We start from the raw sequence: 23,404 nt of genomic DNA, 5'->3' as shown, positions 1-23,404 counted from the left end.
GATGATGCAAAGGTCAAATATGAAAGTTTTGAGGATGAAAAGAAACAAAAAGCAAAAGGCAATTTCTGTTCTCCTAGTGGTTGTGGATTTTGAGGATTTTAGTGATGTTTGCTAGTTTTTTCCAAAGCAAACCAAATCATTTTTCCCCCCACCTTTAAGATGCTTTAGAACCCTGGTGTGCTATCTTTCTCATCAAACTTACAGTCCTCTTAATATGTTGTTTTCATTTTAATATGTTGTTACATTTTGCAAGATTACCTTTTTTTTTAAAGATTTTATTTATTCATTTGAGAGAGAGAGAGAGAGACAGAGACAGAGAGAGCACAAGCAGGGAGACAGGCAGAGGGAGAGGGAGAAGCAGACTTCCCGCTGAACAGGGAGACCGACAAGGGGCTCGATCCCAGGACCTGGAGATCATGACCCAAGCTGAAGGCAGACATTCAACTACCTGAGCCACCCAGGCGCCTCACAAGATTACTCTTAATTCAAATTATGCAACAGCATTTCAAGGAATGGCAGTCTGTATCCACATGTCGAAGAGCCAGCCCTGTGGAACAAGTAGTGTTTAAAGCTTATTAATTATTATATGAGGTAGCACCCATAAAATGCATGCATTGAGATAGCTTGGCTCTTCCCCACAATCAGTGAGATGAGTAGGCTGGGAATGATCATTCCTATTTCATCAGTGCAGAAACTGAGTCGTAGAGCAGCTTGCCTACCATGATTATGGGTGGACCTGGCACTTCTGACTGTTAGTCCAGTGCTCTTTTTAATTTTGTTTTTTTTTTTTTAAGATTTTATTTATTCATTTGAGAGAGAGTGTGTGTGAGAGAGAGAGAGCACGAGCAGTGGGGAGGGGTAGAGGGAGAGGGAGAAGCAGACTCCCAGCTGAGCAGGGAGCCTGACGTGGGACTTGATCCCAGGACCCTGGGATCATGACCTGAGCTGAAGGCAGACGCTTAACCGACTGAGCCACCCAGGTGCCCTAATTCTGTTTTTAATAATAAAAGCTACTGTTCTTTCCTAATAGTGGGTTTAAAGACTAACTTAAATGCAGAACATTGTTTTTCTCTCTTAACTACAGTGGTTCTCTAGAGTAGGAGGGCAGATTGCTTTGGCCACAAACTTGGCTTTTAACTTTAATGCTGTTCCTAGTTCAACTTATGTACTAAAAATAGGCTCTAGCAAACATCACTGTTGATGTCTGATGATACTTGACCCTTTCCTTGAAATATTGATGTTAACACTCCAAATAAAAATCTTTTTTTTTTTTAAGATTTTATTTATTTATTTGACAGAGAGAGACACAGCAAGAGAGGGAACACAAGCAGGGGGAGTGGGAGAGGGAGAAGCAGGCTCCCCGTGGAGCAGGGAGTCCGATGCGGGACTTGATCCCAGGACCTGGAGATCATGACCTGAGCCAAAGGCAGATGCCCAACAACTGAGCCACCCAGGCGCCCCTCCAAATAAAAATCTTAAGGATGTATACAGAACAATGTTTGTCAAATGGGGTAAATTTGACTGGGTTCTGCAGCAAAATGCTTAGGAGCTTAGGCTAACTCAGAGAGATATGGGTTTAAATCCGTTAGGCCACCTATTGGCTGTGCATCATCATCATCTCATGGAGCCTCAGGATCTTTACTTGTAAAAAGGGGAATAATAATGAGATCTGCCTTTTTGGGTTGCTAGGAGGACTAGATGAGATAATGTGTGTAAAAGCATGAAAACTGTGATTTTCTTAAAAAAATTGTTTATTGTGAGTTATTACCCATTGTCTTTTACTAATTTTTCTATGGGGTATTCTTATGTGTTTCCTATTTACTTTCATTGTGCTGTTTATACTCTGCATGGTAGGTGTTGAATAAAATCCTAATTAGCAGTATCACGCTGGACCAATAATCAGTAATAACTCAATAGACCAAGTGCCTCCTGGGTGCTCAGCACTGTGCTGATCTCTGAGAATACAAAGCTTCTTGGGGCACCTGGCTGGTTCAGTTGGTAGAGCATGCAGCTCTCGATCTTGGGGTTGTAAGTTCCAGTTGGATGTAGAAATTACTTAAACATAAAATCTAGGGGATGCCTGGGTGGCTCAGTCGGTTAAGCGTCTGCCTTCGGCTCAGGTCATGATCCCAGGGTCCTGGGATCGAGTTCTGCATCAGGCTCCTTGCTTGGCAGGGAACCTGCTTCTCCCTCTGCCTGCCGCTCCCCCTGCTTGTGCTTGCGCCCTCTTTCTCTGACAAATAAATAAATAAATAAAATCTTAAAAAAAAATAAAATAAAATCTAGGGGCGCCTGGGTGGCTCAGTGGTTAAGTGTCTGTCTTCGGCTCAGGTCATGATCCCAGGGTCCTGGGATCGAGCCCCACATCGGGTTCCTTGCTCGGCGGGAGGCCTGCTTCTCTCTCTCCCGCTCCCCCTGCTTGTGTTCCTGCTCTGGCTGTGTCTCTCTCTGTCAAATAAATAAATAAAATCTTTAGAAAAAAAATAAAATAAAATCTAAACACCAACCACAACCACAAAGCTGCCTGAGACTAGGCCCTTGCTAAGAGAGACTCATCTACAGGTTGCTGTGGAGGCCAACCTGGTGTTTCAGAAAGCACTGCAGATGTTGTGAGTGTTGAATGAGTCACAGGAAACCAGGCCAAGAAAGGTGGGTGGGACCTTGGTGGAGAGGGAACAGCTAAGTGAAGGCACAGATCTCTGAATCAGCAGACGGAGAGAGTGAACTGAAAGCCGTCATCAAAGTTGTAGTACTTGTTGGGCTAGTCATGTAACCTCTCAGAATCTCAATTTCCTTATCTGTAAAAAAGAAATAATGAAGTCTACCTACTGGTCATGATGCGAAGAGTCAACAGAGTAAATATTTGTAAAGTACATGCTTGCACATCAACTGATACAGAGTGAGTGTTCAGGAAATGTTAACCACCGTTACCACCATGGGTAGTAATTTAATAATACCTTATAATTATGAACGTGTCATTCCAAGAATAATTCCTCCCCTGGTCGTTGGACTGCGAAGAAGGGTATCAGCATTCATAAACCACTCTTGAAGAGCTTTAAGACAAGGATGCCAGAGCTGGCTTCACAATCCCAGTCAAGCACCAGTAAGATAACCCCACGTCTGCGCGGGGACAAGGGTGCACCAGCGTGGAGACGTATCCCAGGGTCACGTGGCACACGGCCCCGCCCCGGCCCTGGCCCCGCCCTGGCCGAGCCCGTCCCCGGCGGCTGCGGCTGCGGCAGCGGCGGCTGCGTCTGCGCAGAGCCGGGTGCGCTCTGCTGCGCGGTCTGCAGTGGAGGCGGCGCGAACAGCAAGGGGGAGGCGGATGGCTCTGCGGGGCCTGGCAGCCTCGGGGCCTGGCTCCCGCGGGCAGTTGGATGAGGCGGTGGCGGCGGCCGAGGAGCGCGGGGCGCCGGCCGTGGTGGTGGCGGCGGGAGGCACGCCGGAGGACAATGAAGAGGATGAGGGCCGCGGCCGGGGCCTGCTGCGCTGGGACGGCTTCTCGGCCTGGCTGCACTGCGTGTGTGTGGTGGGCTTCGATCTGGAGCTGGGCCAAGCCGTGGAGGTGAGGCCCGGCCGCACATTGCCCCTGGCGCCTCGTCCGGGTCCCCTGGCCTAGGCGGCCACAGCAGAGCGTGTGGCCCGCGGACCCCGGCTGCCGCTCATCCGGGCGTGGCCGGCCGCCCCTCCGCCTGTCGGGCCGGGCTGCGGTCCATTGGCAGTTCCCGTGGGAGGATCGTGGGCAGCGGCTAGGGGTGAAAAGTAATCTCTAGGCCCCTCCTAAATACTTGTTGAGGTTCGTTTTTGTTTGATTTTGTTTTTAACCCGGTGTCACAGGAGTAACTAAAATGGTTAGCGGCACCCGGAGAAGGCTGCAGGCAGGATGTTGGGGACTTGTTGAAGACGCGAATAATGCCCCTGACATATGGTGAACTATAATAGCCAGACCTCACACAACCAACTTTTTAGACTCCGAGACCGTTTTGGCCATTTCCAGTAATTCTGAGAGCATTCCACTCAGCCTGAGCCGAAATGCTTATCTCAGCATGATTTTCTCCATTTCCCCCTTTTGTTCCTCATTTCTAGTATTTCTTTTTTAAATCATTTCTATTATTCCTTGATGTTGCTTCTGAAACAGTTGGCTTGAAAGCTGTTATCAAGATGAACATAGTTTCATAGTTCATCTTGCTTGTGAATCATTCAAGTTTTACATCTTTATGGTGCCTTATTGAAAGGCCTTCGAATGTTATTTATTCTTGACATTGTTTAGGGTCCCTTTTGTAGCATAAGACATGGCTTGTCATTGTATCCAAGGAAAACCTTATTAGAAGGAGGTATGTTTAGAAAATTTTTTGTCTGTTTGTTTTGGTGATGATGACAGATTTTAATGAACCACCTCATTCAGACTTGAGTGGCATAAGTTAGCTATGAAAATTGGGCAGGGAGGTTTTTCTTAAAGCGAAGCTACTGCTTTTGTATTCAGCCTGTCTTCTCTGTTTTATCATTATGCAGTTCAGTACACATTAAGTTTCCACTAAGATCTAAGCATTATGCTGGTTGCTGGGCATACAAATATGAACAAAATGCTTTAACCTGTTATTTTTAGATTTAGACTACAATTTAGAGGGGAACCAAGAATAAATCACAGAAGCAGATAGGGCCAAATGCCATGCCTGGTACATAGTGGTATTCCATACGTACTTGATAGACGAATGAATACATGAACAGTTCTTTATCTTACTGAGGCAAACAACAGTTTCCAAAGACTTTGAATTAGATATTTTTTTTTAAAGATTTTATTTATTTATTCATGAGAGAGAGAGAGAGGCAGAGGGAGAAGGAGGCTCCCAAGGAGCAGGGAGCCTGATGCGGGACTCGATCCCAGGACCCTGAGATCATGACCTGAGCCAAAGGCAGACGCTTAACCGTCTGAGCCACCCAGGCGTCCTGAATTAGAGATTTATGTTATCTATCATTTACATTGACATGTTAACCTGAAGTTATATATGTAGTAAAATACAATTTAACCATAAACCTCGGAGTGGGTTGTTGTTGATTGTATTTTAAAGTAACTGAAGAAGATCCTTGTAGACTCTCATCATTTGGGACATAATTTATAAGTATGTTCTTCTGGCCAAATAAACAATATTTAGCATAATTGAGATGTTACAAAAAGGTGAATCATTAAAGGACTTATTTTGAATTTCATTTCCCATGGGATATGCTACTGAACAGTTTACTTTAGGTCAGTAGTTCTTGACTTTTTTTGCATCCTGGATCTTTTTAAAAAATATGAACTCCGTTACAAAAATGCTTGCTAATACAGAATTGTGTATATACTTCTCTGGACTGTCTGGGGGTCATCTGTGGATCTTCTCTTCCACTGTTCCCAGATTAAGAATCACTGATTTTAGAAGGCATGGGATGAAGGTGGGGAAAATTCCCTAATAAAGGATCCAAAGAAAGATAAACACATTAAATGGGTTGCAACACAATTTTGTTTCGTTTTCGTGAGAAATGTAGAATATTGTACCTTGCCACTTTTAAAAGAAGAAAAAGGAACACAAATTAGTAATAAATATAATGAAATAGTTGAAAAATATATTTCACTTTTGTAATATGGCCCTGTCCAGGCCAAAAATGGACAGGTGGGGTGGCTGTAATGGGACAAGAACGTGAACGTAGACTTTTGTTGGAGAAGTGACATAAAGTAGCTCTAACCCCAATTCCTATAATGCATAACCATGGAGACTCAAAAGGGAAATTAATTAAAGAATAGGTAAAAACTAAATTTGGACTATAATATCCTAGAAGCCACCTGTGACATCACATCTTTGAATTTTAGGGTTGAAAGAGATGTAAGAATCTGTTGTGACAGAAAGTACCATTTGCACAGTTTAAACAAATGCATAAACAGTACCACTTGGTTAAGCTTAAATCCTTAACAAAGAGACAGTATAGCATATCAGTCAAGAACTGAGACTCCAGAGCTGGACTGCCTAGATTTGAGTCTGTGACTTTGGGCATATTACTGTGCTTGGCTCACACTCCCTCTGTAACAGTACCTGCATCAGGACATTGCTGTGAGAATTAGATAAATTAATGCTGGTGAAACATTTGGAGCAGTATCTGTGACTCAGTAAGACCTATGTAAGTCTGTATTTGGGAAGTATTGAAATTCCCTTTTTCATTTTCAGTGGAGAGAATCCTTAACTTGCTTTGTAAAGACAAGGCCTTTGAACCTTAATTTTCTCACTAGTAAAATGAAGTTGTGCTAGTAGAAGCAATACCTTTTTTTTTTTTTTTTTAAAGCAGGGGAACTTTTTTTCCCTGTGTAAATAAAAATCTAATATGGGACCTCAGTGGCTAACATGGTTGAGATGAGGCCTGTGTGTGTGTATTGGGTTGCAGACAACAGAAACTAAGCTATAGCTCGAGCAGAAAAGGAAACTTGCTGTAAGGCAATAGATTTTTCAAGATACTCAAGATACAAACCTATTGGGGCTTCATAAAATGGCTAGAGCCCATAACTTGGAAGTCTCTTGCTTATGCTCTTGTTTTATGGGATTTTGTCATGCTTCATGCTCCCTGCGACTTATTTCCTTAGCTTCTATAATCTTTATGGTAGAGAAGTTGCCCTTTTCAGCCCCTTCAATGAAGAGACACCAGAGGAAGGTACTCAGGCCTGGTTTGGGGCAAATAATCCGATGAAGACCTGTGTGGTTAGGGGAGTGGCCTATTTTGCATAAAATGTCTGTTAGGCCCTGTCCTTGGTAAAGGGGACAATGAAGGGTATCTTTTAAGTTGGAAAGAAAATACAAAAGGTGTTGACTATAGGAGGTGTACTCAGCTTCCTTTTCCCACAGAGTGGCCCTAGAGCATCACCACAGATTCCGTGTGTCCTCTGGAACAAAGTTTCAAATCCTCTGGATTTTATATACTCTAAGTCATTTCCAGCTCTAAAATTACCTGATTATGTAGTAAAGCCTTAATTATCTGAATCCAGAATTGCCTCATTTATTCAAGTTTTTTTTCCCCTGATTGAGTAATAATATGCTCATTGTTGAAAACTTGGCAAGAAAGAAAATTATAAACATTAGAAAACATCACTCATAATTATACTAAGAAACAACTGCTATTAATAGTTGACATTTTCGTTAATGCTTTTTCTTTTTTACATAATTTCATATCTGTCAATTAATTTGATTGTTAGGAACAGAAACGCTCTCAAATTTAAGAGAAAAGATTGATTGTAAGGAGTCTCTTGGAACCCGGTTGCAGGAAGCTGGAATGAACCTCATGGGATTTGGAAAGCCTCAGGCTTTTTGCCTTTGTTTCTCAGGAGCTGTGTGGTCTTTTGTCTCCGCTTCTCTCTGCAAGCCTGTTCCATTCTCTGTGCTGAGGCTGGCTTCTTCTGCAAGGGTCTCAGTTTCTGCTCCCCAGTTTCTCTTGACTTTGGATTACTGTGATACTGATTTTAGCCAAACTCTACTTTTGTATTCTGGAACCAGGCTGAAGCTTAATTCAAATACTGGAGTATCTGATTGGCTCAGCATGGGTCAGGTGCTCCCTTTTGTTCAGTCATCTGTGTCAGGAGACAGCGTTTTGGGACAGTAGTGGCCACTTGTAAAAGGAGGGGACACTTCCAAAGCATGGGCTGGGCAGCAGTCCCCCAAACAGGTCTACAATCAGAGTCTGCTTTTTTTTTTTTTAAATTTATTTACTTGTCAGAGAGAGAAAGAGAGCACAAGCAGGGGGAGCGGCAGGCAGAGGGAGAAGCAGGCTCTCCACTGAGCAAGGACCCCGATGTGGGACTCTATCCTAGGTTCCTGGGATCATGATCTGAGACAAAGGCAGATGCTTATTCAACTGAGCCACCCAGGCATCCCCAGAGTCTGCTTTTATTGATAAACATTCTCATAAACAATTTGCCAGATCATTAAAGACTCTTCATAAGTACAGTTTTGTTTTTTTTTTTTTAAAGATTTATTTATTTGAGAGAGCGAGAATGAGAGAGAGAGAGTACATGACAGGGGGAGGGTTAGAGGGAGAAGCAGGCTCCCCGCCAAGCAGGGAGCCCGATGCGGGACTCGATCCCAGGACTCCAGGATCATGACCTGAGCCGAAGGCAGTCGCTTAACCAACTGAGCCACCCAGGCGCCCCTTCATAAGTACAGTTTTATGGAACAATTTATTTAACCATTTTTCTTAATTTGGATATTTAGTGGTTTTTCTTTTTTCTTTATAGTGTAGAGAGTTATTTGCTACCAGTACACACATCTTAGAAATGTTTTGAATTTCTGAGAACCTCTAAAGATTTATTTATTATTTTATTTATTTATTTGAGGGGGGAGGTTGGAAAGAGGGAAGGAGAAGAGGGAGAAGGACAAGCGGACTCTGCACTGAGTGTGAAGCCTGATTTGGGGCTCCATCCCACCACCCTGAGATAAGGGCCTGAGCCAAAATCAGAGTTGGACGCTTAACTGACTGAGCCACCCAAACGCCCCCCTCTTTTTTTTTTTTTTAAAGATTTATTTATTTATTTGAGAGAGAATGAGAGAGGAATTTTTGAGAGCCTTTAAATCACATGAACTACACGGTGGAGAGCTTTTATCAAGAAAGGACGCTATATTTTGTCAGATGCTTTTTCTACATCTATTGAGAGGATCATCTGGTTCTTGTCTTTTATTTATTTATTTATTAAACATTTTATTTATTTATTTGACAGACAGAGACACAGCAAGAGAGGGAACACAAGCAGGGGGAGTGGGAGAGGGAGAAGCAGGCTTCCTGCGGAGCAGGGAGCCTGATGTGGGACTCAATCCCAGGACCCTGGGATCATGACCTGAGCTGAAGGCAGACGCTTAACTACTGAGCCACCCAGGCACCCGGGTTCTTGTCTTTTATAAGTGTGGTGTATCACACTGATTGATTTGCAGCCCAGGAATAAATCCCACTTGGTCGTGGTGAATAATCCTTTTAATGTACTGTTGATTAGCATTAAGGAGGGCACTGGAAGTAATGAGCACTGAATGTTGTATGTGACTGATAAATCACTAAATTCTACCTCTGAAACTAAAAAAAAAAAAAAAGGATTATATAATTAATAACACTGCTCTAAAACTAAGAAAAAATCACATGAACTTATAGAATGTCATAGGAAGTTGACATTTCTGTAATTTGAGGTCACCTCCTGAACCTCTCTAGTCCTTGATGTTATAAGAATTGAGGCATTGTTAGTAGCTTTTCGCCCTTGAAGGCTTTACCTATCAACTCTTTGGACAATTTCAGTCCAAAATTGAGGTTTTGGAGCATCCAGTTTTTTTTTTTTTTGGAGCATCCAGTTTAAGAGGGAAAGAAACAGCCCTTCACACAACTGCATTCCCTTCTCAAAAAAAATAAACAAAAATAAACAAAAATAATTTTTAAATAAATAATTTTTTTTAAATAAATTTTTTTTAAAAAGGTGAGAGCGTCTGGGTGGCTCAGTTGGTTAAGCATCCAACTCTTGATTTCGATGCAGGTCTTTATCTCAGGGTGGTGGAATGGAGCTCCAAGTCGGGCTCCACACTCAGTGTAGAGTCTGCTTGTCTCTCTCCCTCTAGTGAAAAGAGCACAAGCTGTGGGGTTTTGAACATCTGCTAGTTGTCTGATTTTTGGCCAGTTTCTTCAATTTTCTGAGTCTCATTTCCTTCAACTATAAAGTGGAAAAGTAATATCCTTAGAGTGTTGTTGGAGGTACTAAGAGAGAGAATGCGTGTTAAGAATTAATGCATGCCCAAATGTTGGTCCCTTATTATAGTGTCCTTGCACATTCAGTCATCAGTGTAGGACTGTTCTTGGCTATTTTCTTGCTCCAATTATTTTGCTTTAAATTGATTTAAAAAAAAAAGCCCACAGTTTTGGATGTGAATCACAAGTATTTAAAGCACTTCTAGGGGGACAACTGGCTGGCTCAGTCACAACAGCGTACAACTTTTGATCTTGGGGTTGTGAGTTTGAGCCCCATGTTGGGTGTAGAGATTACTAAAAAAAAATAAAATAAATAAATAAAACAAACTTAAAAATAAAGCAGTTCCTGGAAATCAAGTTTATTAGGTTTCATTTGCTGATAATCTATGACAGCCTATTTGTATGTACATATAGATTGTATTCCACCTCTTGCTGAAAATAATTTCAGCCTAATTAATCTATAAAAAGCAGGACAGTTTATCATTAATATATTGCGTGAGTCATGATTTCATTTGGATTACTGATCTCAGCCCCCCCCACTTATTTATTTATTTATTATTATTTATTTATTTTTATTTATTTATTTGAGAGGGAGAGAACACAGAGGGAGAGGGAGAAGCAGACTCCCTGCTGAGCAGAGAGCCAGATGGGGGGCTTGATCCAAGGACCCCAAGATCATGACCTGAGCCGAAGGCAGATGCCTAACTGACTGAGCCATCCAGGTGCCCCACACTTTAAAAGCAAACACACAAATTGAAGATACAGCTCTGCTGTGGGGTGAAGGCAAACTTCTGTGCCATTTTTTGAAGAGCAGTTAGGAGAATTGACTCCCCTTTTTCTTTTCTTTTGTTTTAGATTTTTATTTATTTATTTGAGAGAGAGACACAGCTAGATAGGGAACACAAGCAGGGGGAGTGGGAGAGGGAGAAGCAGGCTTCCCGCGGAGCAGGGACCCGATGTGGGGCTCGATCCCAGGACCCTTGAATCATGATCTGAGCTGAAAGCAAATACTTAAGGACTGAGCCACCCAGGCGCCTCTCCCCTTTCTTTTTCACTTCCGCGTTTTGCTTATTCCTCTTTATCCCCTAGCGGGGTGGAGCCTGAGGTAGTCACTACAGTTTTCTTTATCTTAGCAAAGTTTCTGTTTATTTTTTTTGAGAAGGGTGAAGGCAGTTGTGTGAAGGGTTGTTTCTTTCCCTCTTAAACTGGGTGCTCCATAACCCCAGTATTTGATCCTCAGCAAGTTTACTGTTTTAATCAAAATGGATGTTTTGTGTAACTGTATGTTGCTAGACTGTCTCATTGAGCTATCAATTCAGCAGATATTTATTGGGCAACTACCATATCCAGACACTCTTGTGTTCTGGAGATAAAGCCTTGAAGAATCCTCCCTTCATTGATCTTCCAGTCTGGCATGGACGGTAGGCCATTAACCAATGGGGGTTATAATAGGAGTGTTTGCAGGTACTAATAATGGCCTTTAAATTTCCTTGTGAACTTGGAGCACTTCATATTAGCTTGACGTAGTTCTGTGGTTTGAGAGTTAAACTTTAGTGATCTGAGCTTAGGCTCCCAGGTTGTACAAGGGCTTGTTCAGTGCTACTGATCTCTGGTTCTATTTATATAATCCCAATGTGGAGAAATCTGGGATGTTCCTCTCTCCAGTTAGTCCATTCACAAGTACTTTATGTTTTCTGTATTTACTATGATGAATGATGTGAAACATGGACAATTGTATCTAAACTTCACTCTTATTAATAAGAGAAATGCTTCATGGTCCATTCCATGTTCAAACTGATTACATTTTCCAGTAGCATAATTTAGTTTAGATCTTGAGTGAACTGGAATCTTAGACTGAGGCCCAGTCTGTGTTGGTATTGTGATGGTCAGGCCATTTTTTCCCACTTTGTAAACATTTTTATTGCAGTATAACATACACGTAGGAAAGCATATAAATCCTGAGTTTGATGAATTTTCATAAAGTGAGCATACCATTTCACTACCCTAGAGATCACGAAACAATAGTATCACTGCCCCAGAAATTTCCCTTATGTCCTCTTTCAGTCATGAGCCATTGCCCCTTACCCCCAGGCCCTGGCAACCACTAATCTACTTTCTCTGTGGATTCTCCTATTCTATACATTTCATATGAATGGAATCATACAACCTGTGGCATTTTTTTGTCTGGCTTTCACTTAGTATAATATTTTCAGGGTTCATCCATGTTGTAGTATGTATCAGTACTTTATTCCTTTTTATGGCTGAATTTTATATCATTAAATGGAAATACAACATTTTGTTTATCCATTCATCATTTGATGAAAATTTTGATTTTTTTCTACTTTTTGGATATTATGAATAATGCTGCTATGAACATTCATTTATAAGTTTTTGTGTGAACATGTTTTCACTTGGAGTGAAATTGCTATGTAATAAGGTAACTATGTTTACTTTTTTGAGAAACTGCTAAACTGTTTTCCAGGGTGGCTGTATTTTCACATTTCCCTTAGTAATGTATGAGGGTTCTAATTTCTCCATATCTTGGCAGCACTTGTTCTTGTCTGTCTTTTTAATTACAGCCATCCTAGTGGATGTGAGATAGTATCTTATTATAATTTTATTTGCATTTTTCCTAATGACTAATGGTGTCAAGTGGCTTTTCATATGCTTATTGGCCTTTTGTATATCTTTTTTGGAGAAATGTCTAATCAGATTCTTTACCCATTTAAAAATTGGGTTATTTGACTTTTTTATTGAATTATAAGAATTCTTTATATATTCTGTATATTAGACCCTTATCAGATACATGATTAGCAAATAGTTCCTTCCATTCTGTGGGTTGTCTTCACTTTCTTGGTAGTGTTCTTTGAAACACAAAAGTTTTAAATTTTGATGAAGTCCAATTTATGTTTTCTTTGGTAGCTTGTGCTTTTATTATGTCTAAGAAACCATTGGCTAATCCACAGCCATAAAGATTTATTCCTGTGTTTTCTTCTAAGACATTTGTAGTTTTAACTCTCACATTTAGGTCTTTAATCCACTTTGGGTTACTTTTTATATATGATGTGAAGTAGAGGTGTTACTTTTTTTAAACCTTATTTTGATATAATTTTTGGCTTACATAGTTATATAAGTAATTCATTTAGCTTTCTCTGAAGTTAACATTTTACATAAACATAGTACAATAATCAAGACTAAGAATTTAACATTGGCATGATACAATTTACTAAACAAGAGTTTATTGGGATTCACCAGTTTTTCTACTAATGTGCTTTATCTGTTTGAAGATCCAATCCAGTTTTCTACATTGCATATAGGTATCATATCTCTATAGTCGTCTTCTATCTGTGGAGTTCCTCAATCTTTCCTTGTCTCTCATGACCTTGATACTTTGGAATACTGTTTATATGTTTTGTAGTATGTCTTTCAATTTTGTTTTTTCTGGTACGTTGTCATGATTAGTCTGAGGTTATGAATTACTGGGAAGAATACCCCACATATGGGGGCACTTGGGTGGCTCAGTCGTTAAGCGTCTACCTTTGGCTCAGGTCATGATCCCAGGGTCCTGGGATCAAGCCCCACATTGGGATCCCTGCTCAGCAGGAAGCCTGCTTCTCCCTCTCCCATTCCCCCTGCTTGTGTTCCCTCTCTCACTGTGTCTCTCTCTGTCAAATAAATAAATAAATAAATAAAATCTTTAATAAAAAAAAATACCCCACATATGATGTGCCCTTCTCAGGACATCATATCAAGAAGTACAGGATGTTAAAATTAAAATGTGTCATTATTAGCAATTTTAACCTTGATCACTTGGTTGAGATGATGTCTGCCATGTTTATCCACTATAAAGTTACTGTTTTTCTCTTTGTAATTAATAAGTGTTTATTTTGTTAGAGATTGAAACTGGGCAGTATCTTGTTTTTTAAACTTTGCCTGCTAATCTAGCGTCCATAAGTGGATCTTACCTGCAGCAATTATTATTCTGGTGTTCTAATAGTGATTTTTTTATTTTCCTTACTCCTATATTTATTAGTTGGAATTCTTTTATGAGGAAGAGTTGTCCCTTCTCTCTCATCCATCCATCCATTTATCTATATCAGTATGGACTCAAGGATACTTATTATTTGGGTTATAATCTAGTACTATCATTATTTGTTTTGTTAATCAAATCATTCCAGCTTTGAGCATTGGTACCTTTTTAGGTTGGCTCCTTTGTCCTTTAATCATGCCCCCCTCCTTTTGAACTTTTCCTTTCTGGCACCACAAGATGCTCCAGGCTCATCTTGTATTTCTCCTGTCCCAGCCCTGTAATCAGCTACCTCCCTAAGAAGCCCTGATTCTTTTTATTGCAGAATGGTATTTAGCAATCAGCATCTCAGTGTTAGGTGTACTTACTGCTACTGGGGTGTCATTGCTTTATTTTTCATATTAAAAAGACTTTTAAAAGAGATATTATATTTAATTTATCTTAAAATATTTTCCAGCCAGTTTTTAAAGATTATATGATACATAACCAGTTGAAAAATGTAGACTTGTCTTTTTGCCTGTAAACAGTTTCCATTTTCAGTTTGTAATGAGTGTTATTATCTAATCTTTGAAGACATAATTTTTTAAAAAATATTTTATTTTTGGGGCACCTGGGTGGCTCAGTTGGTTAAGCATCCAAGTTTTGATCTCAGTTCAGGTGTTCATCTCAGGGTTGTGAGTTCAAGCCCCGCATTGGGCTCCATGCTGGGTGTGGAGCCTACTTTAAAAAAATTAAAAATAAGTAACTAAATAAGATTTTATTTTTAAGTAATCTCTGCACTCAATGTGGGTCCCAAACTTATAACCCCAAGATCAAAAGTTGCACACTCCATGGACTGAGAGCCAGCCAGGGTTCTTATTAGGTTTGGAATTAATCCTCTTTTTAATTATGTTTTGATGATGTTTATATGTGAGTTAATGTTTATGTAGAAGATCAAGGCAGGCCTGGGATGGCCTGGGATGTAGTCTCTGCTGGGCCTGAGATGCGAGGTAGGGTTGTGCAATGGAAACAGACACTGAGTGACATGGCGAAAGGCAGGCACCCATTCACAGATAAGTGGGATGCATGGCAGGCATGAATTTTTCCCATGTCCAAGTGGTAGCAGTAAGTTAACTGGTGTTCCTAATTTTCTTTCTCCTGGGACCATAATTACTCCTACACTGAGGTGGGAATGTTAGGGTGTGCAGGGGCAAGTGGCAGGTAGACATACCTTTGAAGAGAATAACCTGATTTAAAACATTTTGTAATATTATTTTCCAGTAGATACATTAATATTTTTTCTGGGGTACTTTTTTCCTATTACATCATGATGTGAAATATTTATGCTATGTCATCATTTTTAGGCCTTAATAAGGATATCAAATAAAACTTACTTTTTCTTGGCTTATTACCTGGCCACCTCTCCCTTATTTCTTATAACATGGAAGATCTTAACATAGGTAACAGAACCAGGGTGACATTAGCTGATGCTCTCTGTCCCCCTTTGATGCCTCCCAGGAATGCCAGTGGCCTGGGGGACAGAGATGCCTGGACTTGAGCTGTGGAGAGAGGAAGCTTCAAGCGGGAGGCGTCTCCAGGTACTGGGGCCAATCCACAGTTGATTAATGCCTGTATAGTTATCAGGAGCTAACTGACTAAACTAACATTGATTGCCCATACTTAAATTTATACTTTTTTTTTTTTTACAAGATAAAGTATGTACATAGATAATCTAGTAACTGTGGCAATTTGTGCAGTTTGAGATACTTGGCAGTGGTTATGTTTTTAAAAAAAATTTTTACCTAGGGAGTTTAATTGAAGTTTTAAAATTAAGTATGATTTTTTTTCTATTTTTTGATCTTAAGTACTCTGTGGACATTTTCATACCTATAGCATATAAAGATACATTACTTCTTTTTGAATATCGTATCTATTCCAAAATAAAACACTGGGCAGTCCTAAGAGGGTACATTAAAATGAAATTCTAGAATAGTTTGACAATCTAGTACAGAGTTTTTAAAAGGCAGACTTGATAGGTTATGTAGTTCTTACATCTTTTTAGCTTACTTAAATATATATAGCATACATAAGCCCCTTAAATACACACACACAAACACACAGATATATATACACATGTTATATATATTTAAGGTACTCATATATATGGGTAAAATTTACCAACATTTTTTTCTATATTGTCATGCTGGTATTTTAAACCATAGGAAACCAAAGTCCAAAGGAACCACTGTGAAGTCTTTATGTAACAAAAAAATGAAATTTTGTATATTTGCTTTTGAGTTCATATTTTAATTTCAGGAAAGAAAAATCTGAAGGACACTCACATAAAACTGAGTTTAGAGTCTAAGATAAAGCTATTACTACAGGCCACTAAATTTACCAATATGATAACTCTGGTATAATTTACATGTAATGAGATTTTCATAAAATAAGGCTAAATAGGTTATAAGTTTGCCATTTCTACTTTAAAGGTAACAAGGTAAAATGGTCTCAAGGTGAAGCAAGGGAGATCTATGTACGTGTGAAGAAGAATTACATATTATTAAATATTGAGTTGTTGAACTAATTTGAGGGTATATCCACTTACTGAAGAAATATATTTTTAGTGTTTACTATGCAGCAGAGACTATTCTAGGTGTAAAGATAGAGTGGTGAACAAAACAGACCAGATTCTTGCCTTCATGAATTGTGGAGACAGAGGTTAATTTAGGTAGGTCAGAATGTGAAAGCAGAGTAAGTAGAATATTGGCTTTGGTGTCATTCTCTATTCTAGAAATGGTAGATGGTTTTCATGTAATGTATCAGCTCTCTAGACCCTCCCCACAGCCCCAGATTGAGAAAGATGATATGCCACATCCTAGCTAGCGGGGAAAGAGGGCTGTGATTGCCCAGTAATGATCACTGCTAAGGGTGGAGTGGAGAATGGTGGCTTGTGTACTTTGGAATCAGACAGGCCCAAGTTCAAGCCCTACCTCTGGCACTTACTAAACAGGTAAACTTCAGAAGAGTTATTTAACTACTATGAACTTGCCCCCTCTTCTGTAAAGACAGGGAAAATGGACAGAATTGTTGTGAAAATTAAAAACTCCAGAAGATGCTCATTAAGTATTAGTTCTCCCCATCTATTTTCTTATTTTAGTTTTCTTATATATACAAAGGGGATACCACTATTGGCCTTGTCTATTATTGTGAGGACTAACTAAGTGAAAGAAATGTGTGAAACCACTTTAATATGGTTTATAATGTGATATTACTATATGCTATATCTGGAAATGGAAGATTATTGGGCTCTTGGGCAGCTGGGAAATGGGAAGAACTCATGAATTCTTCCAGAAGTGGGAAGTCATGGATCCCGACATTAGCAACCCAATATTAACATAATTTAGCTACTCTTTGTGTTGTTTTCTCCCCTTTTTGTTATCAGCCACTAACCTGCTGCTCTTAATCTTATTTCTTCTTTACATTCCCCAGAGAGTCTGGATTGGTCCACTTGAGCACTGGTATTCTTTTGGGCAGAATTTTCACACCCAGCCACATCTAGGTAGTTGGTAGACTGGCCTGTAGAGTTGCTGCCTTTGGGTCTGGTGTTTACTAGTGCTTATTCTGACAGGAGCTGTTCTGGCCTATTCTTGCTTCCTTTGCAGAGACTATGGGGCAGGAGTTTCCCTCAGAAGGTGGTTGTGATCACTACTGACCTGTCCTAAGAAAATGCAATGATTATTTAAAGGGATTGGAGGAAATTAGGATAGACTTTATGGTGGGAGATAGTCTTTGAGATTTCTTAAACTATGGATAATTATTTTCTCCTTTCAATTTTTCTTTGAATAAGTAGCTGGTGATTCACATTACTTCTTAGAATCTATTGAAAATCATTATTTCTTGAGTAGCACCCAGCTGATCAAATTCTCGTTAGATTTTAGGTTTCCAAAGAAAAGACTCAATAAGCTTTAAGTTATTAGTAATTCATGCGGTAAATTTTCTTGATAAACCAAGATTTCACCATTCTTTTAGAGGTAACTTTGACTCAGAAAATTATTTTCCTAATGTAAATCCCACTTAGTTCTCCCAGCTTCTCCCATGTGTCATTATTGAAGTTTGTGAACTATTTCTTAAAACTTTTGACCATAGCCAACTGGCATTAGAAGTACCTGCTAATGTCTATAATATATACTCAGTATATTTGTCTAATAAGATTTAATTCTTTTTCTTCCAGGTAATTTATCCTCAACATTCCAAACTTACTGATAAAGAAGTAAGTAAAAATATTGCTTCGTATAGTCTGCTATTATATTCTATTTGTCTTTATTGGTGTGTGTGTCAGCATATATAGCTTTTGTTTTCTTTTTCAGAAAACCAATATTTGCTATTTGTCTTTTCCAGATTCAAATTCAGGTAACTATTTTTCATGTGGTATTTTTTTTTTTTTTTAAGATTTTATTTATTTATTTGACAGAGAGATGCAGCGAGAAAGGGAACACAAGCAGGGGGAGTGGGAGAGGGAGAAGCAGGCTTCCCGCGGAGCAGGGAGCCCGATGCAGGGCTCGATCCCAGGACCCTGGGATCGTGACCTGAGCCGGAGGCAGATGCTTAACGACTGAGCCACCCAGGTGCCCCTTCATATGGTATTTTTGTTGAATTTTATACTAAGGATATTGATTATACCTTAATATATGAAAATGGATTGAAATAGAATATTAGAATGCAGACTCAATTTCAGCCTAACGAGTCATTGATTGCAATTCTTAGTTTTATGATGCCAGTCATGTCTTTTTGATTTTAGTTGGTTCAACTTTTAAATAACTGTTATGTTGTAGTGAGGTAAAACATCAAGGAGCAATAAACTGTTGCAATAGTGAAGAGATCGAAAACCAGCAACATTGGTATGTTTGGATTTATAGTAAGTATACTTTCAGTTCAGGATTTGGAAGCTTACCAAGAACTCTGTTAAAGCAGTGAGTTAAAAAAACACACACACACACAACAGGGTGAATCTGGTTATGAAGCATGGCCATCAATTACTTGTAATAGTTTGTGTTAACATATGTAAAGCACTTGGAATAGTGGTTAGCATATAAAAAGCAACATGTGAGTGTTTGCTATTATTACTAAGCTTGGTTTTGCTGGTCTTTTTCAAACTCTCCCTTTGTGTGGTCCTAATTGTTGAAATCTTTCAGGTTACCCCTTATATTTCCCTTTCAAAACAGCTTTTCAGGCTTCTAGTGACCAGAACATTCCACATCTTAGACCACACACAGTTAGAACCCTATGAAGCAAAGGCACTCCAGTTCCCTTTCCTTTTGTGGTTACTTCTAATATCCTGTTACTTTAGTTTAGTTAATCTGATTTGGGAGATTTGACATTTTAATTTTTTTAAAAAATATTTTCTCCTTACCTTATAAATGCTTCCAGAGTTCTTTCCTATACATTTGCAACTCAGCTTTCAGGAATTATGTAAAAAAGAAATGGTGTCTTGGTTTAAAAAAAAAAAAAAAGCCTTTGAGAGATCCCAGTAGGGCTTTTATTCTAACCTGGAATTATTGGAATCTCTTAGCATGTTTGCCTATTAATGAAATAATGATAGAGAGGTCCTATAGGATCATTCCTCATTTCCTTACTAAGTCCACACATGTAGTTCTGAATATAGTGAGTGTTGGATTGGACTTCCAGGACTCAGGGTAAGCTGAGTTGTATGCATTACAGGATGAACTGATTTTACGTGATTGGAGGCATGGTGGATTACACTGAACACTCTTCTCTTTCAGATCACAGCTGGTTTTCATGGCTTTTTTCACCTCCCCGCATGATCTTCAAGGTTAAGAAGCTAATTACATGGTGTTTGGATAGCCTTTTTTATTTTTAGTTTTGTAGTCAGTCTCTCCCTGTGTCCCTTTTTGTTAGAAGTGTAATCCATGTAAATAACAATTTGTTCAGTATTTTAGGCACTTGAGTGACGTACAGATGTTTTGTAATGCCTTCCTTATAAGCTGCACATCAAATGAAGTAGGGTTTGTTTTACTTTAAGTATGGTGGATATGTAGAAATAAAATTGACAAAAGGTCTTAAAAACAGACATCTTGCCATTTTAGGAGATGAACATTAATCTAGACAACAATAGGCTGTGAGTTTTATATGTATTTGAGAGTGCTAGTCTCAGTTGTGATTATCCAGTTTGTTTCACTTATATATTTATGAAATGCGTGTTGGGATTCCTGTGCCAACTTTGAAGTGGATTTAATTTTTCCCAAAATAGCTGTTATTGTTATGGAAGGAAATCCAGGTACGTAGAGTAGTCTTTAGGAAAGAATCATAATCTAGGTTTTATTTCCATGGTGCACACTTTAAAAAAGTAAAACAAGATTTAGACTCTCTGGCATACAGATAAAGAAGAATGCTTTTGGGATTTCCAGTGGAATGACTTGCCAATCCTCCATTTCCTCCACCTGCTATCCACACAGACCTTTAGATCCTGTGACTTTCCTCACAAAAAAATTTTGTTTGGTTTGTTTTTAGGTTTCAATATCTTGTTGTATTTGAGTGACTTTTATCTTTAGGAGCCAAATTTTGGATTTTAAGAAACAGATATATAGCATCTGGAAAATGCAAGGAATGCTGAATTTTGTGAAAAGGAAGTAATAAAACTCCCATAGCCATAAATCCCTATCCACCTGGCTCCATTCTCAAATCATGGGTTTGCTGTGAGAACTTTCCATTGACCAGCTGCACCCACAAGCTGTATAGAATTGGTCAGGAAGATAGTTCACCAGGTCAAAAAGGCTTTAGCCATGTTAGCCTTGTCAACTGAGGTAAATGGTTCCTGTTTTATGTTTCAGGGGTCTGTCTCTTCACACACTGAAGGTTACTAAAGAAATATCAACTGCTTATCTGTTCTCCATCCTGACCTCACCATTATCACGATAGGAAAGGAGACATTATAGATTCACAACCAGATTTTTTACATTTGCCATGCAGAAAATGATATCCAGGAAGGGCAAGGCACTCCTGATACCCTACAATCTCATCAAAATAAATCTGTATTGTTACTATGAGCCATTGCATTTTCCTGCTCTATCTTATTGTCTCAGAGAAATTAGTGTATACTTCTCGGTGGAATTTTCTTTCTTTTCTTTTGTAAAAAATATTTTAAGTTTTAAATTTTAATTCCAGTACAGTTAACATACAGCATAGTATTAGTTGCAGGTGTACAATATAGTGATTCAACAATTCTGTACTTAATCATTGCTCATCAATGTAAGTGTATTCTATAATCCGCATCACCTATTACACCTATCTCTCTACCCACCTCCTCTCTGGTAGCCATCAGTTTGTTCTCTATAGTTAAGAGTCTGTTTCTTGATTTGTCTCTCTCCCTCTCTTTTTTCCCTTTGTTTTGCTTCTTAAATTCCACATATGAGTGAAATCGTATGGTATTTGTCTTTCTCTGACTTATTTCACTTAGCATTATACTCTCTAGATCCATCCATGTTGTTGCAAATGTCAAGATTTCATTCTTTTTTATGGCTGAGTAATATTCCATTGTGTGTATATAAATGTGCAAGATGTGGTATGTGTGTGCGTGTATACACACCATATCCTCATTATCCATTCATCTGTTGATGGACACTTGGGCTGCTTCCGTATTTGGCTATTATAAATAATGCTGCAGTAAACATAAGGGTGCATATATCCTTTTGAATTAGTGTTTTTGTATTCTTTGGGTAAATACCCAGTAGTGTGATTACTAGATTGTAGGGTAGTTCTATGTTTAATTTTTGAGGAACTCCATACTGTTTACCACAGTGGTTGCACCAGTTTGCATTCTCACCAACAGTGCAAGAGGGTTCCTTTTTCTCTACATCCTCACCAATACTTGTTGTTTCTTGTGTTTTTGATTTTAGCCATTCTGACAGGTGTGAGGTGGTATTGTGGTTTTGATTTGCATTTCCCTGATGATGAATGATGAGTGTTTTTTCATGTCTGTTGGCTCTTTTTTTTTTAAACAATACTTAAATGTCTTCTAAAGGGAAAAATTGAACCATCAACATATACATCTCTTGAACTAAAACAATGCTAGAAGTATTTTCCATTATCTCAGTTTCACGTGTTTTCCTTATTTTTAAACTACTGTAACAAGTAAAGAAACTGACTTCACCTATCCTCCAGTCCCCTGTGTTTCTTTCCTCCACCACCAAAGAAATATTAATTTCTATGATTACAGTTAGGTTTATATACTGAGTTGCTTTTTAAAAACTTAAACATATCAGGTTTCTGCTTCCTTTGTTAAGAACTTCATGTGCTAAGGAAATATGAGTACTTCTTTGTATAATAGTAAGTAATAAAATCTTGAGCACATTTCATATTTAGTTTAATCTTATTAGTTCTAAATATAATAACCAGGAAGAATTTCAGTGACAAGCTACTTAATATGTCTTTTACTTTTTAAGACTCTTTATGGTTTTTTGTAATTATTGCCAGACAGTTTAGGTAAAGTTTACATGTTTTAAGAGGTTTGCTAGAAGTGATTAATGTTTAAAAACTTTATTAAAAACTTTTTAAATTAAAATGATGAAAATAGTGAATCTATTACTTGGGGACTTCCTGATTCTGCTGTATTATGTCTTTTATATTATGTCTTTTAAAAGAAACTTCTCATTGTGAAATGTAAAACACATACAAGGTCTAGAAATAGAACATTGTCAGCGCCTTAGAAGCCCCCTCATGTCCCCTCCTAAGCACTATTTCCCACCCCCTCCAAATGCAACCACAATCCTGATTCTTAGTGATAAGTGTCTTGCTTTTCTTTATACTTTTATCACCCAACCATGCATCCCTAAACTCTATAGTTTAGTTTTGCCTGCTTAAAAATATATGTATATGTGTGTATATATATATATATATATATATATATATAAATGGATTTGAACAGTATATGTTCTTTTGTATTTGGCTTCTTTTTCTCATTATTATGTTTGTGAGTCAACATTACATGCAAACAGTTTAAAGATTTTTTTAATTAAATGAGGGAAATAGGAATAGGAAAAATAGTAAAGAGACCTAGGAATTAAGGTGTATGTTTTGCTAATGGCTTTACTTCTAACCAGCAAAGATGGCTTTGGACAAGTCACTTGAACTCTCAGGATCTCCTGTTTTTCTCTAAAACATGATAAAATGGGTTTAAACAATTCATAGGACCTTTTTGGCTCTAACATTTGATGAATCTGGATAAAGAAATGTTATACTATGCTATTCTTAATTACTTTCATTTTTGTTTTCATTAGGTTGTCTTGGAGATACCCAGTTTTGTTTTAGATTTCGACAGTCTTCTGGGAGGAGGGTGTCACTGCATTGTCTCCTGGATCATTATGACAAAGATTTACCAGTTTACTTAAAGGTTGGAAAAGTAGTAATAGAAAAATGTCCATGTGAGAGGAAACTTTAGAACTCAGCTACCTCTTATAGCATTCAGAAATATTTTGTTTTTATCTTATTACTATATTATACTGCTAGATTTCCTAAGTGAGTCCATTTTATAAGGATTCAGCATGTGAAAGAAAGGGACTTTATAAAGTTACTGTTCTTGGGGCGCCTGGGTGGCTCAGTTGGTTAAGCGACTGCCTTCGGCTCAGGTCATGATCCTGGAGTCCCTGGATC

General features: G+C 38.6%; 1 protein-coding gene across 4 annotated transcripts in view; it reads left to right on the top strand.

The window, feature by feature from the left end:
• The first annotated feature begins 3,269 nt into the window (after positions 1-3,269).
• Positions 3,270-23,404, top strand: part of DENND6A (DENN domain containing 6A) — a 59,597-nt gene continuing 39,462 nt past the window's right edge. For 2 of the 4 annotated variants that reach the window (XM_081819384.1, XM_081819387.1), the window contains exons 1-4: positions 3,270-3,565; positions 17,970-18,008; positions 18,106-18,148; positions 23,032-23,144. In XM_081819384.1, coding sequence (XP_081675510.1) covers positions 3,326-3,565; positions 17,970-18,008; positions 18,106-18,148; positions 23,032-23,144 — 435 coding nt within the window. In that variant the 5' untranslated portion in view covers positions 3,270-3,325. Of the gene's footprint in view, positions 3,566-15,256; positions 15,337-17,969; positions 18,009-18,105; positions 18,149-23,031; positions 23,145-23,404 lie in introns of all 4 variants that reach the window. The other 2 variants (XM_081819388.1, XM_006737302.3) reach the window with 2 other exon arrangements.

This window comes from Leptonychotes weddellii, chromosome 1, assembly GCF_054177405.1.
Source record: "Leptonychotes weddellii isolate Sample4059 chromosome 1, ASM5417740v2, whole genome shotgun sequence".
NCBI classification, from domain to species: domain Eukaryota; kingdom Metazoa; phylum Chordata; class Mammalia; order Carnivora; family Phocidae; genus Leptonychotes; species Leptonychotes weddellii.
Note: the sequence above shows the minus strand (reverse complement) of the source record. Positions and strands in the feature narration are given on the sequence as shown.